This window comes from Neomonachus schauinslandi, chromosome 4 (genome assembly GCF_002201575.2).
Source record: "Neomonachus schauinslandi chromosome 4, ASM220157v2, whole genome shotgun sequence".
NCBI classification, from domain to species: domain Eukaryota; kingdom Metazoa; phylum Chordata; class Mammalia; order Carnivora; family Phocidae; genus Neomonachus; species Neomonachus schauinslandi.
The window spans coordinates 7,346,683-7,365,097 of NC_058406.1; the positions used below are offsets into that span (position 1 = coordinate 7,346,683).

The following is an 18,415-nucleotide window of genomic DNA, read 5'->3' on the forward strand; positions in this document are numbered from 1 at the left end:
CCCCTGCTCCCTGCCCGGCCTCCTCCACCTGTTCTAGAGCCCCAACCGCACGCCCAGCCCCCTTGGGTCTGTTCCAGGAGGCCCCGCCCCGCCCCGCCCCGCCTGCTTCGGCGTTGCCATCGATGTGCTCGGCGCTCTCCTGAGCCTGCTCCGGGGGTGGGCGGGCCCGTTTGCCTCAGGTGGTCTAACAGGCGCCGGGGAGGGCCAATGGTGTAGCCGCACAGCTCCGCCCCTTCCTTCCGATTGGTCGGCGCCGGAAGGCCGCGGCCAGGGTCTGAGGGCCCGTGCGGGCGCCGCACTCATCCTCAGTAGCTGGGCCGCGCGCTCTCAGCTCTTCGCTTCCGTCCGCTCCTACCCAGTCCGCCGCCGCCGCCGCCATGGCCCAGTGAGTGACGGCCCGCGGACGCCCGGGGAACTTTCCGAGGCCCAGCGCGGAGGGCGGAACTACTCCTGAGGTCGCCTTGACCACGGGGGCCGCGGGAGCCGGGCCTCGTGGCGCCCGGAGCCCCGGACCTTCAGAGTCTCAGGCCCTCTGCCCCTCGTGGCGGCGCCGGGCGGATCCCCGTTCCCAGAAAGGGCTCGGCGGGGAGGGGAGCGGCATGGCCGAGGGAAGCCAGGGCTCGAGCCGGGGAAGTGGCTGGCCCGTCGGCGGCTGTGCCTGCAGGGGCTTCTCCCCAGTGTGGGGGACGAGGACACCCGCAATGGGTCATTACCGGGTAGACTGGAGCACAGCAAAGATTGCATGCCCTCCTCCGTGCAGGATTAGTTGATCTCAAGAGAACTTGAGGTCCTTTGAAGTGGCAGAGTGCAGGGTGGCCTGTCTGTAGGGGCCTGGGAGGTGCATGCCTGGGTTCTCAAGGGTGAAAGGGAGTAGGGGGACAGAGGAAAAGGGAAGGCAAATTATTCACAGCAAGAGCTAGGACACTCTTGGGTCCCCAAGTTGGATTAAGTGGAACTGACACATTTTTCTTTATTCCCTTTCCTGGTCTTTTAGAGCTGACATTGCACTGATTGGACTGGCTGTCATGGGCCAGAACTTAATTTTGAACATGAATGACCATGGCTTTGTGGTAAGTCTGGAGGACACACACTTCTCTTGTGGGTTCTTGGTGTGCTTCGGTGCCCCGCTGTTGATTTCCAAGATCCTGTACAACTGCAGCTTCCTTCTCTTGATATAATCCCTGTTGCTGCTCATGAGGTTTTTGCAAAGGAAGGGGAAGCACCAGTTCGCATGGGGGGAGGGGCAGCTCCACCATTCTCTGAAGGAGAGTCTTGCTAAATATATCTGTAAGGTTGCAGCCTGAATAAATTTATCTAGGTTTTTTTTTTTTTAATTTTATTTACTTATTTGAGAGAGAGGGAGAGAGAAAGCACCAGCCAGGGGTGAGGGGCAGAGGGAGAGGGAGAAGCAGACTCCCTGCTGAGCAAGGAGCCCAACAGGGCTCCATCCCAGGACCCCAAGATCATGACCTGAGCCAAAGGCAGACACTTAACTGACCGAGCCACCCAGGTGCTCCATCTTACCCGTATCTTGAGGAGAAATCCGCACTGGGTTCGTAGAACTCAAACTTTAATGTTAGAGAACTGGGGTGAGTGAAAGTTTAAATAGTATAAACACTAAGCTTGTTTCGATATCGGTGACAAAAGATAAACAGTTTGCAGCAGCTGGTTCCTTGATTTGAGTCTGAGTCCCAATCGGCTAGTGACAGACTCCAGCCTGATTTGCCTCAGGCAGCTGAGTAGAAATTTCACTGCCACTTAATCTAGGGTCTGAAGGTCTTCTGTGTTCTGGATCTCCTAATCAGACCTTTTGTCCTTCTAGGTTTGTGCTTTCAATAGGACAGTCTCCAAAGTTGATGATTTCTTGGCCAATGAGGCAAAGGGAACCAAAGTGGTTGGTGCTCACTCCTTGGAGGAGATGGTCTCCAAGCTGAAGAAGCCACGACGGATCATATTGCTCGTGAAGGCTGGTCAAGCTGTTGATGATTTCATTGACAAATTGGTGAGGCTAGGTCTGCTCCCGGCTGCTGCTGGTGGGGGCAGCTTTTCTCCTTCAATCCTTCAGCTATTTCACCAGTTTTCTTCTTAAGAGATTTTTTTTTTCTCTTCAGTGTCTGGATGTGAACTGTTGAGTTCAGACAAAACAGTGCTTCAATGTCTCAGTGTTGGTTAACTTGATTGGCACTAATTAAGTCACAACATATCCTCAGGTGGTAATAATTCCATATATGTGAAATTCTGGGACTCCAAGAGACATTTCAATTGGAATTCATTAATAGTAGGAAGAGAAACCGTAGTAATCTCGGTCTCTGTCTTTGAGATTCAAAAAAAACTTACTGTTTTGGTTGTGCATTATGCATGTCTAGTGCTATTCACTAATAAACCGTAGTGTCCAAATTTAGAAGTAGATTTTATTTTTTTCAGCGTTTGTATAAAGTAACAGTATGTAAATCGTTGTATAATTTAATATAAATGATGAGATCCCATTAGGGAATCTTAGGATTACATGCTGGGTACTTTCTGAATGATTTGTTGTCTCTAGCAAGTATATATATATTTTGGAAGAGAAAACATATGTGTTTGGGCTGCAGTGGCCTTGCTAGGGCCTTTGCTGCACTCTGACCCTGAGCATCAGCTGAAGGGCAGGTGCTTTGTGTCGGGGCTCATTCTGGTTCTTTAACACATCTTAGTCTGACCCGGCCTTTAGGCTTTCCCCCACGGCCCCAGGGCTGGGGGGTGGTGGGCTCACTCCTTACTCCGTGTGGTCTCCGCCAGGCTGTCCCCTCACAGGGGGGGCTGATGGCCACTCTCCCACTGAGACGGCGGTGGGAGAGGAGGAGCCAATAGCGACAACATGTTCTTCCCCAGGGAGCGTGGCCAGCAACGTTGGGGTGAAGCACTGTTGCTGTGAGTGGTTTCTGGGGTCCCTGAGCACACCTCACCGACAGTCAGAGGGTCAGTGGAGACAAGCTCGCAGCCAGTGCCCTGCAGCCTTGGGTGCTTTTCCTTCCAACAAAACCCACAAAACCACACACAGCATACGGTCAAAGGGGAACATGTGTGGAAATAACTTATGAAGATACTCAAAACCATTCTCAGTAACAGCTCTGGAAAAACCAGGGCATTAGCTGATGGGAAGAAACAGTTTCGCTGTGAGAATGTAGTGACAATAAACAAAGGCAAGGGATGAACATTCCTTTTCTACGGGAGTCCTGTTAACAGTGGGGGTGGCTCTGCGGGGAGAGGAGTTTGTAACCAGTGTGCTGCCATTTAAAGAAAAAAATGACCTAGAAAAGAAGAACACTGTGATAAGGAAAGGACATACCAAGCTTTTTGTGTAGCGAGATGCTAAGCTGGTCACGATTAGCTATAGACAGAATGGCCTGGAAGGTGGTAGCTTATTCTTCAGCATAAGAAAATATGAAGTCATGTTCACTGGATCCTTGGGCGGGGAGACTGAAGAGTAACTGATAAAGCCAGCCTCGTTGTGCACCGTAGGAAGATGCGCTTGTTCGAGGCCTGGTCTCCTGCCAGCTTCAGGCAGGGCTGATGACAGCATTGAGTCAGGCACCAAACCGGCTGATGGCCACTTACCAGACCCCCGCCCTGTTCTGGGCAGATTTTATAGGAAGTGATGGGATCCTTTAGAATGAGTCCCGTTCCCAGGGTTTGCGACTGTAAAGCATCCGGTGGCACACAGTAGAAATACAAAATTTTTCAAGTGGGTTTTGGTTGTTGTAAAATCTTTTTTTTTTTAGATTTTATTTATTTATTTGACAGAGAGAGACACGGCGACAGAGGGAACACAAGCAGGGGGAGTGGGGGAGGGAGAAGCAGGCTTTCCGCCGAGCAGGAAGCCCGATGCGGGGCTCGATCCCAGGACCCTGGGATCATGACCTGAGCCGAAGGCAGACGCTTAACGACTGACCCACCCAGGCACCCCAGTTGTTGTAAAATCTTTTTTTTTTTTAATTTTTTTATTCTTATGTTAATCCCCATACATTACATCATTAGTTTTAGATGTAGTGTTCCATGATTCATTGTTTGTGCATAACACCCAGTGCTCCATGCAGAACGTGCCCTCCTCAATACCCATCACCAGGCTAACCCAACCTCCCACCCCCCTCCCCTCTAGAACCCTCAGTTTGTTTCTCAGAGTCCATCGTCTCTCATGGTTCGTCTACCCCTCCAATTTCCCCCCCTTCATTCTTCCCCTCTTACTACCTTCTTCTTCTTCTTCTTTTTTTTTTTCTTAACATATATTGCATTATTTGTTTCAGAAGTACAGATCTGAGATTCAACAGTCTTGCACAATTCACAGCGCTTACCAGAGCACATACCCTCCCCAGTGTCTTATCACCCAGCGACCCCATCCCTCCCACCCCACCCCCCACTCCAGCAACCCTCAGTTTGTTTCCTGAGATTAAGAATTCCTCATATCAGTGAGGTCATATGATACATGTCTTTCTCTGTTTGACTTATTTCGCTCAACATAATACCCTCCAGTTCCATCCACGTCGTTGCAAATGGCAAGATCTCATTCCTTTTGATGGCTGCATAATATCGGTTGTTGTAAAATCTTAAAGAGAACGATCTTCGTTGCAGAGAGTTCCAACTGGGTTGCGAGCCCTAACCTCGCACGTAGGCCCCAGCTCTAGCCACAGGGAGGATTACTGAAAATTAGGTAACGTGTGCTTTTAGATTGGGCTTATTCGGGTTAAATTCTTGTTTGTTTTAATTGGTCAAGGTACGTTCTATTTTGTCTCTCATTTCTTTGGCCCACCTTCATGCTAGCGTCTGGTTACAGGTACCATTGTTGGACACTGGCGACATCATCATCGATGGAGGAAATTCTGAATACAGGGACACCACAGTAAGTATTCTTCAGGCTAAATTCTTCCTGGTTCTGAGAACATTCTAGAAAAAAGTACCAGCATTGCACACATCATAAAAGAGTGGACCGTCCTTCTGCAGTGCTGATACTAGAGCTTGGAGCGGACACTGCAGTCCTCAGCCTCTGTTTCTGCTGCGACGTACCTGAGGTCTTCTCAGTCATACCTGTAACTCAGACGGAGGACTTCTGCTTAAATACCGCAGGCTGACGGTTTGTGCTTAGCTCTTCCCTCCTCCGCCAGCAGCCCATGACCCGTCAGTGAACAATGTGGTTGAGAACCACGGCTTTACTGGCCTTGTGGGCTGAAAGAAGACCCTGTACCGTCTCAAGTGCTGAGTGGCAGGAGGTCATACTCATATGAAACCAACTCTTAAAAATCAACCCCCCCCCGCCCTCGCCCAAACCCACCAACTCTTAATGGAGTCTTATGGTACTAGATCTTCCAGGAAAATGAGATTGTATGTTTGGCTTTATTTATTGTTTCCCTTTGGGGGAAGGGTAGCTATTTTAAACTTTCATGGATTTTTTTTTTTTTTTTTTTTTTAAGTAATTTTTATACCCAGCATGGGGCTCAAACTCACAACCCCAAGATCAAGAGTCACATGCTTTACTGACTGAGCCAGCCAGGCTCCCTGGATTTTTTTTTTTTTTTCTTAACTCCCAAACTGAGGGAATTAAATTTCTTTTTAAAACTGTTTATTTCTATTTATTTTTTATTAGTAGGCTCCACACCCAACGTGGGGTTTGAACTCATGACCCTGAGATTAAAGTTGCATGCTCTACCACTGAGCCAGCCAGGTGCCCTGGGATACAATTGCTTGAATGATCAGGTTATTCTTGGATCCTGGGGTCAGTTCATGACCAGTCTTATACCTCTTCTCATTCATCGGGAGAAACTGTCTTATGCAAGCATAACAAAATTATTTTTCTCTCATACAGAGACGATGTCGCGACCTCAAGGCCAAGGGCATCCTGTTTGTGGGGAGCGGAGTCAGTGGTGGAGAGGAGGGGGCCCGGTATGGCCCCTCACTTATGCCAGGAGGGGACAAACAAGCCTGGTGGGTATCCGAGGTGCCACCCCTCACTTCAGCACAAGGGAGCCTGAGCGGTGAGGGGAGTGAGCTGTGGGCAGCGCTGGTCTCTGTGGCCCGAGTGGTGGAGATGCTGGAAACACTTCTTTTGTCTCTACATTTTGCTGCTTTGATATCATGTATGTGCATATTCTCTTTGCCTCCTCTGTTATTCCCTCCAAGACTGATACTGGAAGCTCTAAACAGGCTTACTGAGTTCAGGGGCTTTAAGGAAGCCGTTCGAATAATGTCCTGGGCACTGTCTGGACTTAGAAGTAAAGTCTGCCTCTCTAAGTGATGGACAGTCCTCAAATAACTTTATTTAATAATCGTGAGTAATGGAAAAATCTGACGGGGCCTGTTTTGTCCCTGGGAGAGTAAGGTGGAAGTTTTGTATCTACTTGGGGATAAAACAGGTTTTACACTGTGCACTGTGCTGTACGTAAGAGGAAATGCTGGTCATAGAGGGGAGGGTGTGGCGGGGATGTAAGAGCAGGGGTGGGGTGCATAAGGCATAAGGGTGGGGGGTGAGCGGGACAGAGAATCAAAATGAAAAGGTGCAAGTGATAACCATGCCTGACGAAGACTGAGGGAAACCCGCTGCTGAGATTGCAGAGAGGTGAGCCAGACAGAGGGAGGTGGGTAAGCGGAAGAGAAAGAAACAGAAAAGGAGGGATCCTTTTGAGGGAGACGGGAAAGGTACCATTCTTTCCTAAATGAGTTTGATTTCCAATACGCTAGAGTTATATTAGGAGTTGAAGTAAGGAGTGATCAAACCTAATTCCCAGAGGTGCAGGGTCCTGGGGAAGGTTATTCTTTAAATTACCTCTCTGATGAGGAAGTTCGGGGATTTTCTGCAGTACGTGAAATCTAAAGATTTTATATATTTATTTATTTGAGAGAGAGGAGAGAGCGTGTGTCAGCAGGGGGAGAGGCAGAGGGAGAGGAGAGAGAGAATCATAAGCAGACTCCCCGTTGAGTGTGGAGCCCAGCATGGGGCTTAATCTCCTCGACTCTGAAATCATGACCTGAGCGGACATCAAGCGTCGGATGCTTAACCCACTGAGCCACCCAGGCGCCCCTGCAGTTTGTGAAATCTAGAAGTAGATAGAGGCCTTCCTGCTTCTCAGTAGTTCATAAACATTTATCTTGGGCTAGACATACAGACGATACACATGAAAATATTTGATAATGCAGAGATGCTCCAATTGCTCATTGACTCATTCTCAGACCGGTCTGGCAAACTTAAGCATATATAAGACTCATTCAAATTGTTTGCTAAAAGTAATAGGAATGATGGTTAATATAGTGTTTAAAATGGGGTCACCTGGGTGGCTCAGTTGGTTAAGTGTCCAACTCTTGATTTTGGCTCAGGTCACGGTCTCAGGGTGGTGAGATCGAGCCCCAACAAAAGTAGGAGTGGTGCCGTTACCTGAAATGCTCAGCACGAGTTCAGTGAAGTTCTAAAGCTTAATGTGTAGCTGTCTTAGCTCTCATCCTGAGCGTTGACTTTGCAACCCTGGCAGCCCTGTGTCTTTACCAAAAACTTCTTGTGAAGAAGCCTTTATTGGTCAGTAGTGAGGAGAACATAAGCAGAAAGCCTTGTGAGTTCACAGATCCTCCTAGCGGGGCAGTGGGAGGGGTGAGGAACAACTGCACTAACGAAGAATGCTGCTCTGGGAACTCCGGCTCGGGTCTGCGCGTGCGGAGTCCTGCTGGGCCTGATAACGTGCACCCAGACCGGTAACAGGCGTCTGCACGGGAACTTCTTGTTGCTTGCTGTTTGGCATCACAGCTCCTTTATAGTGCAAAAGAGATTTCTCCTGGTGCTTGGATGCTTCCGGCTGGCCTTTCTGTCTTCTCCAACCAGGTAGTCTGCAGCCTCTGTGGGGCTTACCACGTGGACTTGGAACATTCATTACTTTTTCCACGTGGACTTGGCACGTCCACCTCCCATTCGAAAGAAAAAGATTGGGGGGAGGTCCTTGAGTATTTAACTGAGATCTCAGTCCCTCTTTTCAGCAGCTAAACTACATGGTTCCTTCCCACAGGCCCCACATCAAGACAATCTTCCAAGGCATCGCTGCGAAAGTCGGGACGGGGGAACCCTGCTGTGACTGGGCAAGTTCTGGCCCCTCTTTCAAGCCAGCTGGTAACACGGGCACAGACATGACAAAGTGCACAGAGCCAGGACCACCTTGGTGGCAGTAGTTAGTTTTGTGATAAGCTTCTCAATCTTGAAGTCGCTAGCGCAGCTGAGGCCTAGGATGCATGCCTGTTTTACGTGTCCTTGCCTCCTAACTGAATATTTCAGAGCCTTGAGGTTGGTATTAAAAACAGCCCTCCTCAATTCATCTAAAAGTTGGATTTCTTAAGAAGGCACAGCAAGGATGAGGTGAAGCGAGACTTGTTTTATTAGCCGTGTGACTTCATGAAAATGAAGAAAATGTCAGAATGAAAGGTGGGCTCCGTCTGCCTGCATGGAAGGAGCAGGATTGAAGGCCTGGTGCTGTCAGATGTCCTGGCCACGGCTGTGGAAAATCTCTTTCCTGTAGCTTGGGACGCAGGTATTCTGTGCTTGAACAGAGTATGCGACATACGGCCTTTCGCCTTCACGAAACGGGAGGGAGGCCTAGGCTCATTCCTATACGCCTCCCTTCCTGCATTTGGTGTTGCTACCAAAATCAGTTTTATCCCTCCTGCAGCCCCAGTCCATGCCGTGGGTGGGCAAAGCACTAGGCTGAGAGACCTGACCTGTAATTCCGGCTCTCACATTCACTGTGGGACATTATCGAGTCAGTCAGGAAAGTGTTCTTGTCCGTAAAATATGAGGGGTGGGCTGGGTGGTCTCCGAGGTCTCTTTAGCTCCTAATCCCCTTTATTAGCTTTATTTCGTATGAGGGAGGTAAAAGGCAGAGATGGAAGGGGGCCTGAGGCGGACGAGGAAGGGGGGGGCCTGACCCCGCCCGCTGACGGCAGCTGTAGCCCCCGATGCCGGTCTGTACATCTTAACCAGCGGTCCCCGAGTCAGGCAAAGTCTGCTTAGGGTGGAGAGGCTGGGCTGGATTTGGGGGGCTGAGGATTTTCTCATTAGTATGGACGGGGCAAGGAACTTTCAGGCCACGACAGTCGATTACGACAGTAAAAGGACAGCCACAGTCACTCCTTTGTAGACACGTTTCTTGTAGACACAGAATCATGAAGAAAAACCAGTACTGGCCCTGCTGTGTCTTGACTGAGTCGGAGCTTGACGTTCTTTAGCCTTAGACTTACTCTCAGGCTATTGAGAAAACTGGTATAGATACTAAAAGCAGGCAGTCCTGAGTTCATTCTTGAAGTTACAGGAGGGATGGGGTGAAGTACGATGTTATTAGCCATGTTACTTAGCAGCCAAAGAAGGTGTCAGAATCAGAAGGGGCACGTCAGCAGTGGAAACTCAGACGGCGGGAGTCTCGGATGTAAAGGTCAGTTGTATGGATCCCGGCGGTGACAGAGCAGAGACCGCTCAGGTCAAGCGACCTCGGGTCCACCGCGCAGGTAGATGCCTGTTGTGGAGATGGATGCGCCTGACTGCAGAGCCCGTTGCCCCTGAATCTTTGACCCCGAAACTCCCTTTTTGTTCTGATTCCTGGCCCACTGAGCAATTCTCGATGATTTGGTTTCCTACACAGCTCGTCTGTAGGGACAGAATGTGCCGTGGGGACTAACACTTGCAGCCACTAAAATCCGTAGTTAGGTTTTTTACCCTAAATTCACAAACTGGTATTCTGCCTGTATACATCTTGCCAGCTTTACTGTAAATCCGTGTCTCGTCAATGGTGAGACACTGGCAAGAACACATTTCTGGGCTTACCAGGTTGAGGGCCAGACCTGGGATCTAAGGTCATTTTACCCCTTGGTAGCCATTGGAAACAACTACAACACAGTTATATACTTAACAGTGCCAGTGATTTAATTAGCCAACTTGCTGTAACCCCCAATGGCTAGGAGAACGGTGACCTCGGGAAGAGGAGGTCTTTCACTTGTGGGCAGGGCTGGGAGCGAGGGGCCCTTCATAACAAGGGAGGGTGGGAATTGCAGGCCGATGAGCTGTGGGTGCTTACAGTGAATGGGAGGCTTGGAAAAATCTTGAAAGGAACGAATTCAGAGTGAGTTTGAAGGAACACTGGACTGGATTGAAGCTTGTATTGAATTGTTATGTAGTGACGCTTAATTTTAAAAATACTACAGATATTTGCTCCCTATTTGTTATTTTTTGTATGGGGAGGGAGCCTCCCCAAAGAATTTGATGCGGGCTTTTCTGGGTTATTACCTGCCTCTGAAGGCCTCCTGGTGCTCGTCGCCCTGACAGGTGGGGGATGAAGGAGCAGGACACTTTGTGAAGATGGTGCACAATGGGATCGAGTATGGGGATATGCAGCTCATCTGTGAGGCTTACCACCTGATGAAGGATGTGCTGGGCATGGGGCATGACGAGATGGCAAAGGTGAGTGCCGGGCCCTGTCTCCGGGCTACAGCAGGCGACTGCTGCTCAGATGAGAGGGATTTGCTAGCAACAGTAAAGCCTTCCTCCGCCTCCTTCCTGTGGTCATGCTGGTGGCAGGATGGACTCAGCCCAGGGGCGCCTGGGTGCCTCAGTCGGTGAAGCGTCTGCCTTTGGCTCAGGTCATGATTTGAGTTAAGCGTCAGGCTCCCTGCTCAGCGGGCAGCCTGCTTCTCCCTCTCCCCCGCTTGTGCTCTCTCTCTCAAGTAAAAAAAAAAGGATGGACTCAGCCTGATTTAAGGGAAAGCTGTACGATAGGATAGCTAGCCGCTGAGCCAAAAGTCCCCCGAAAATCTTGGCGGTGATCATTACCACCATTTAGTGACCCTTCATGTGTCAGGCCTGTGTCCTTTTATGGTCATTACCTCAGTTGGTCCCCCCATTGTCCCATAGGAGAGGCAGGATGGAAGCTTGCTTTCCTGGTCAGGTTGGGACTGGCTGTTTGACAGTTAATCAAAAGTTAGTCAAAGTGGGGGAGGGGTGCCTGGGTGGCTCAGTCGTTAAGCGTCTGCCTTCGGCTCAGGTCATGGTCCCAGGGTCCTGGGATCGAGCCCCGCGTCTGGCTCCCTGCTCTGCGGGGAGTCTGTTTCCTCTCCCTTTGACCCTGCTCCTGCTGTCTCTCTCTCTGTCAAGTAAATAAAATCTTTAAAAAAAAAAAAGTCAAAGTGGGGGAAACATAAACATTCCCCCCAGCGTTTTATTATGAACCCGATGTTCAAACACACAGCAAAGTTGAACAACTTTGGTGGTGAACACTTGTATGCACACCCCCCATGTTCGCCTACTAGCATTTTACTAACTTGCTTTATTGAATGTCCGCCCATCCCTCTATCAGTTTGATCTTCTAAAAATACATTTTGAGGTAAACACCAGTACTCTCTTCTCTAAAGACTTCAGCATCGTTCCTAGGTAAACACTTATTTTCACTGAAAATGGAGGGAGGCACATCCATCACCAGTCCAGTCCTTTCCTCGAAGTGCAGCTCTGCTGGCCGGCATCATAGGTATCTTTCTCATCATCTCAAATTTCCACTTCCAGGGACTTCGAGGGGAACATAATTTAGGGACACTTCCTTGCAAGGTGACACTGCAGAATCCTTCCAGATTTTTTACAGTTTTTCCTAATTTTTTTTTAAAAGTTTATTATTTTTTTAGTAATCCCTACACCCAATGTGGGGCTTGAACTGACAACCCCGAGATCAAGAGCTGCAGCCTCCACTGACCGAGGCCCCTGGGCGCCCCTCCTCCTAACTTTTAAACGTGTCATCCCCACTTGGTTTCATTGACTTGCCTTTACTCTTCTTTCCAAAAGTTTTTTATTTTCATAGAAACAGTGCTTTTCTTTTTGTGTGTTCACATGTAATTGATTTACTTAAAACTTAACGTATTTATATATACAAGTGCTGCTCTGTATGCCAGGAACTGTTCTAGATGTTGGGGATGTAAAAGTGAAAAAAACCGAAGTCCCTGCCCACACGGAGATGGGAAGACACGATAGTAACCCCCCAGCTGGTGTAAAACTAGGTGGGGGTAACTGTTCCGAAGGAGAGGAAACGGGTGTAAGGAGTAGGTCCGGTGAGCAGGGAAGGCCTCCGAGGAGGCGATGGTGTGAGGTGAGGAGCGCCTGGCTCTGAGGGGAGAGCCGTGCTGGTCATCAGTCAGCATAACCAGGCTCACATCAAATACAGCTGACTCGTGGTGAGCAGAAAACTCAACTTGGGGGGAGCAGGGCTCAGACCTGTACGTGGAGCCTGTTAGTGTGGACGGCGGGGCAAGTCGTGAGCGCCGGTCCCTCTTCGCAGGGAAGGGGGCTTGTGTGTAGGCCTGCTTTCTCTCACGCTCTTTCCTCTCACGTCCTGCACTAGGCGTTTGAGGAATGGAATAAGACAGAGCTCGACTCATTCCTCATTGAAATCACGGCCAATATTCTCAAGTTCCAAGACAGCGACGGCAAACACCTGCTGCCGAAGATCAGGGACAGCGCGGGGCAGAAGGGCACAGGGAAGTGGACTGCCATCTCAGCCCTGGAGTACGGCGTTCCCGTCACCCTCATCGGTAACGTGCGGCTTCCAGCCGAGGCCCCTGGCCTCACTGGTGCGCCCTTGTTGTCCTTCTGGGATGTTGGGGTAGACTGGCCACTAAGGACCGGGTTTTCGGGAAACGTCTGCAACCCTTGTCAGCGGTCAGTGCTTTCTGCTCCTCCCGTGTGAGAGGCTGACACTCTCGAATCTCTTCCTGATGACCTTCTCTCAGTCATACGGTCTTTGAGATGCGTTTGGGAGTTCCTGGCTCTCTTCTCTAGTTCGACCTTCGGGGTAGCTTCTGTCTTAGGATTGAACTGTGTTCAGTGACTTCCATGACTTTCCAATGGGGAAGATCATGGTAACGAAATTTTTCATACGGAAGTTCACCGAACGACATAAGCTTAACGTCCTCAGCATTTATTGTTAATATTTTGATTAGGTTCCCCCCCCGGTATTTTATTTATTTTTAATTTTATTTAAAGGTTATTTATTTATAAGTAATCTCTACACCCAACATGGGGCTTGAACTCATGACTCTGGGATCGGGAGTCACATGCTCTTCCTACTGAGCCAGCCAGGCGCCCTTCCCCCAGATATTTTTTTTAAAAGATTTTATTTATTTATTTGAGAGAGAGAATGAGATAGAGCATGAGAGGGGGGAGGTCAGAGGGAGAAGCAAGACTCCCCCCTGAGCAGGGAGCCCGATGCGGGACTCGATCCCGGGACTCCAGGATCATGACCTGAGCCGAAGGCAGTCGATTAACCAACTGAGCCACCCAGGTGCCCCTCCCCCAGATATTTTAAAAATAAAATAGTACCTATACATTTCAGGTCCTTTAATATTCTCTTCCTTCGTTCTTCGTTTAGAAGAAAGCCACTATCCTGACCGCTGGTGTGTGTCCTTCTCTCGCATGTTGTTTTAGAGCAGTGAGCTGAGCATCAAACTCGAGAAGATACAGGGCGAAGGAAATCACAGAAAGCAGAAATAAACAGAGAACAAATAATAATAGGATTCATAAAACAAGCTGGTCCTTTAAGAGTAAACTGGGTACACTTCTGGCAGGATTGAGAACGGACAGTCAAGGTGCCCAGCTTGCCGAGGGAAAGGCTCATCTTTGCTCCTGGCAGGAGGGCGCCCCTCCAGTAAAACAGATTTTCCTGTCTGCTCCGCCGCCCTAGCCCGCTCCGTCCTTTTCGTTTCCTATGAATTAGGCTCCCTGCCGCCAGTGGCCGTGCCGGGAGGCACGCGAGGAGAAGCGGGCTGCTCAGCCAGCTCGGAGCGGCGAGGGCACGGCGGTGGAAGAGCAGAGTAGGTTCAAAGAGAGCCCTGCTCTCTCGTGCGCCCTTCTCCCCGCCCGAGGTGGGCCAGGCTTCAGCCCTGGGTGGGTGCCCTTCGTGTTTGTTGAACTAACGGGGAAGGAAGTCTTGGAGCGGACCCTTGGGTAACACGGCCTCCGTGCGCCCGCTGTTACACCATCGCTTCCGCCCCCAGCGCCCGGTGCACCTGCGCGTGCAGGACGTGCGAGGCAGGGCGGGGCGTGGCCACCGAGCCGGCTTGTGTTCCCAGTTTGGGCTGCCTGTCAAGTGAATGGCCAGAGGCTTTACTCCAGTCTGTGGAGGGAGGATTAGTTAAGAGTAGTTTATTCTTTTTTTTTTTTTTTAAAGATTTTATTTATTTATTTGACAGAGAGAGACACAGAGGGAACACAAGCAGGGGGAGTGGGAGAGGGAGAAGCGGGCTTCCTGCAGAGCAGGGAGCCCGATGCGGGGCTCGATCCCAGGACCCTGAGATCATGACCTGAGCCGAAGGCAGACGCTCAATGACTGAGCCACTCAGGCGCCCCTAGAGTAATTTATTCTAAGTATATAAAGTGTCAGTTGAGCAAGTTGTCTTTTTGAAGGGCTAATTTTTGAAGATGCTAAATGTCTTGATATTAAAATACCATACTGAAATGTTTATTCAAATGAAACAAAATTATGGTGATCAAGGACGTGTTGGAAACTAAATTTTAATAATTAGAAAATGGAGTTTTTGGGGCGCTTGGGTGGCTCAGTCAGAAGGCTCTGCCTTCGGCTCAGGTCATGATCCCAGGATCCTGGGATCGAGCCCCGCATCGGGCTCTCTGCTCCACGGGAAGCCTGCTTCGCCCTCTCCCACTCCCCCTGCTTGTGTTCCCTCTCTCACTGTCTCTCTCTGTCAAATAAATAAAATCTTAAGAAAAAAAAGAAAATGGAGTTTTTTGAGGGGCGAGTCTGTTATTTCTCAATGTACTAGCTGTTGCAGACAATCCCCACATCAAGGCAATGCCACCATAGTTGAGCATCTAGCTGAATTAGAAGGCTGCCTGATGTTAACTAGTTTTCAAGGGGTAGTGAGTGCTTCTAAAGAAGAGAGTCTTTCAGGGCGCCTGGGTGGCTCAGTCGTTAAGCATCTGCCTCCGGCTCCGGTCATGATCTCAGGGTCCTGGGATCAAGACCTGCATCGGGCTCCTGCTCCGCGGGAAGCCTGCTTCTCCCTCTCCCACTCCCCTTGCTTGTGTTCCCTCTCTCGCTCTTTCTCTGTCAAATAAATAAATAAAATCTTAAAAAAAAAAAAAAAAAAAAAAGAAGAGAGTCTTTGGTGAGCATTTAAAAATTAAAGTCCTCTCAAGTGAAACTGAAATTTTACATATGGACCAACAGAGTAATTCTGAATAAAAGTGGTTTTTTACTTCCTTGTTTTTTCCCCTAGAACTCCTCCCTTTTATTTATTTTTTTCAAGATTTTATTTTTAAGTAATCTCCACACCCAATGTGGGACTCGAATTTATAACCCCGAGATCAAGAGTCGCAGGCTCCACCGACTGAGCCTGCCAGGCGCTCAGAAGTCCTCTTTTGAATTTCATGTTGATCTTTGTGATTGATACCTACATTTAGTTGGAAGATTGACTTGTTTGGAGTTTTAGTTATCAAGTTAACTGTCTAGAGCTTTTTATAAGTTCAAAACTCTTTCTGAGCCAGGTTAAATTTTGTGGCCTAAGGTTGAAACTTCCGCTCTTTCTGCAATTGGAAATCAGCTCCTTTTCTAATTTTCCTCATTCTTTCCGGCTTATGTGTACTCTCGTCCCTTCGGTTTTATGAGTGAACTTTGGTAATGTTATTCCTTCCCCTACGCAGGAGAAGCAGTTTTTGCTCGATGCTTATCATCTCTGAAGGACGAGAGGATTCAGGCTAGCAAAAAGCTGAAGGGCCCCCAAAAGATCCAGTTTGAAGGTGATAAGAAAGCATTCCTGGAGGATATTCGGAAGGTGGGGCCCAGTCCCTGGCCGTGGTCGTTGGTGCCTCGGGTGACAGTGGGGGTGGGAGGACGTGGGAGGCCCAGATGGGGGCAGCAGAGCCCTGTCCTGTTACCACTGGCCCTGCCAGGACCCGCACTGCTGACGGGGAGGAGGTGGCTAACTCTAGCTCTGGTGGGTCCGTCATTCTTTAGGCCCTCTATGCTTCCAAGATCATCTCGTATGCACAAGGCTTTATGCTGCTAAGACAGGCGGCCACGGAATTTGGCTGGACCCTCAACTATGGTGGCATCGCCCTGATGTGGAGAGGGGGCTGCATCATCAGGAGGTGAGTGCGGGGCACACGCCAAGCCACTGTGTCAGAGTGGTGGCTCTGCGCCTATGTGGACAGTTGCCCTGGGACTGGCGCGGTGGGTCTCCGCGCTGGCGACAAGACTGGTTCAGATGGTCATGTCCCACTTTCTTCCTGTAGTTACCTGGTCTGACTAGATCATCTGTACTCTGTGAGAACGATCACGCCCTCTGGCCTTGCCTCTTGGGCCTCAGGCCCCATGTTGTCCCCGAGCGAACCGCTGGCGTTCGGGGATGAGGAGTAACTCTATGTCACTAGCACACGTGTCAGCTGCTTTCTGTCGGGCGTGCAGCGGGCTCAGGTTAAGAGTCACGGTTGCTTCCCTCTTGATCATTTCAGCGTGTTCCTAGGAAAGATAAAGGATGCATTTGATCGGAACCCACAACTTCAGAATCTGCTACTAGATGACTTTTTTAAGTCAGCTGTTGAAAACTGCCAGGTAGGTACCCCAGAGCTGGTTGCTGGGAATTTTGTTTTTCACTTCCCAGCCTCGGTACACATGGAATTCTGTCACTTAGAAAGGAAGCAGTTCTCGGGGGGCTGACCCCTAGTCGTGGGCTTGTTTTGCCGCAGGGCTCGTGGCGGCGGGCAGTGAGCACCGGGGTCCAGGCGGGCATCCCCATGCCCTGCTTCACCACGGCCCTGTCCTTCTATGACGGGTACAGACATGAGATGCTACCGGCCAACCTCATCCAGGTGAGCTTTCTGAGCAGGTGGTCAACATTAACCTGGCTGCTGCCTGATGGCGGCCTGTCTGCATATCATCCCAACCCACCTGACTTCTTGTTTCAGGCTCAGCGGGATTACTTTGGGGCTCACACTTACGAACTCTTAGCCAAACCCGGGCAGTTTATCCACACTAACTGGACGGGCCATGGTGGCAGCGTGTCGTCCTCTTCATACAATGCCTGATCAGACCGGTCAACTGCCGCGATTCCCCAGACTGGAACATTCCACTGGCCACCGACACTGCTTACACAGCCCTCCGCCCTCCTCTCTGCTCAGACCTTTTAAAATAAAGTCTCATAAGAGACTCCTGAAAAAGTCACGTGAGTGTACGTGCAAAGAAGCTCCGTGAGCAGCACCATGCCCTCTGCCCCAGCCTCTTGGAGCCGAGCACGTGCGTGCGTGCGTGATCAGCTCCCAGAAGCCATTTCCCACGCGTCCCTGTGCTGAGGGGCAGCGGTTCCCCCTGCTAGAGGCTCGCGGGAATCGGAAGGGCTTCTGTGGACTTTGCTCAAACTGGAAACTCTGTATCACGTAGATTTCCCATTTTTCTCTACTTAATAAAAGGTACATTCTACGGATGCTTTTTCTCCAGACTCTTCAGTATTCTGCCCTCGGCCACACTGAGCCGTTCTCACCACTGGCAGGGAGGCTGGCGGCTGGTTTCATCACATTGGAGCCTGTTTCCTTCCAGCCGTGTTCACTTTTTCCTCTGTTTTCTTTAAAAAAAGACTCCAGAACAATATAAGAAACACACCAAAGTTAGGATCCTGGTTAACTGTGCGAGGAAAGACGAGGAGGCGACACAGGGGACCCGAATGTTTTCTCAGGTTGGGCGCTGGGTCTGCGGGTGTTCACTGATAAGTCTTCATGCCTTTTGTGTGTCACACTTCATACTACACGTGTTAGGGAATGACATTTAAACGACACGGGGGCCTCAGTGTGCCCACCTATTTCTGTTTGTCCCTAAGCCAGGCGCATGGGTTTGGGGTGGGAATTTTAGCAACCTAAGCCTACTCCTTGAATGGGGCCTGTTCACTTTATCTTAGTCAAGAACCAAAGTCCTGCTAGCACACTTGCTGATAGTGTTATATGGCCTGGCGCCAGTGTAATTGTTTTATTCCAGCAGTTTAACTCCAGAAGATTTCTCTGGAATGCTTTACAGAGTCTTGAGAGTATCCTAGAATAGAGCAAAGGACTTCCTTGTTTTGACAGCTGGTGTGTAATCTGACCCCTGACCTCTTTCCAAAAAGTGCAGGGGCTCACAGAGCTGACATGGGAGGCGATCCTTTTCGTTAAATGTTCAGCTTTTGAAGCTCTCAGCGTGGATGTAAGTACTTTGCTAGACACGGCTCTGTCAGCCCTCCCTGCCCCCACCATCAAATCTGAGAGGTGCTGAGTCACTGTTCCTGACAGGGTTCTTTTTTTTTTTTTAAAGGTTTTATTTATTTATTTGAGACAGAGAGAATGAGAGACAGAGAGCATGAGAGGGAGAAGGGTCAGAGGGAGAAGCAGACTCCCTGCCGAGCAGGG

At 49.8% G+C, this 18,415-nt stretch overlaps 1 protein-coding gene across 2 annotated transcripts; it reads left to right on the forward strand.

Moving 5' to 3' along the window:
• Positions 1-274: 274 nt before the first annotated feature.
• PGD (phosphogluconate dehydrogenase) lies at positions 275-17,456 on the forward strand. 2 transcript variants are annotated; one of them, XM_021684027.2, is made up of 13 exons: positions 275-385; positions 995-1,070; positions 1,823-2,002; positions 4,808-4,873; positions 5,834-5,952; positions 8,016-8,085; positions 10,316-10,450; positions 12,372-12,561; positions 15,686-15,816; positions 15,999-16,132; positions 16,496-16,595; positions 16,730-16,852; positions 16,949-17,456. In XM_021684027.2, exons 1-13 carry the CDS (start codon positions 378-380, stop codon positions 17,066-17,068), a joined length of 1,452 nt encoding a protein of 483 aa, XP_021539702.1. In that variant the 5' UTR covers positions 275-377; the 3' UTR covers positions 17,069-17,456. The 2 variants fall into 2 exon arrangements, with proteins under 2 accessions (XP_021539702.1, XP_044770318.1); XM_044914383.1 differs by lacking the exon at positions 4,808-4,873.
• Positions 17,457-18,415: the final 959 nt, after the last annotated feature.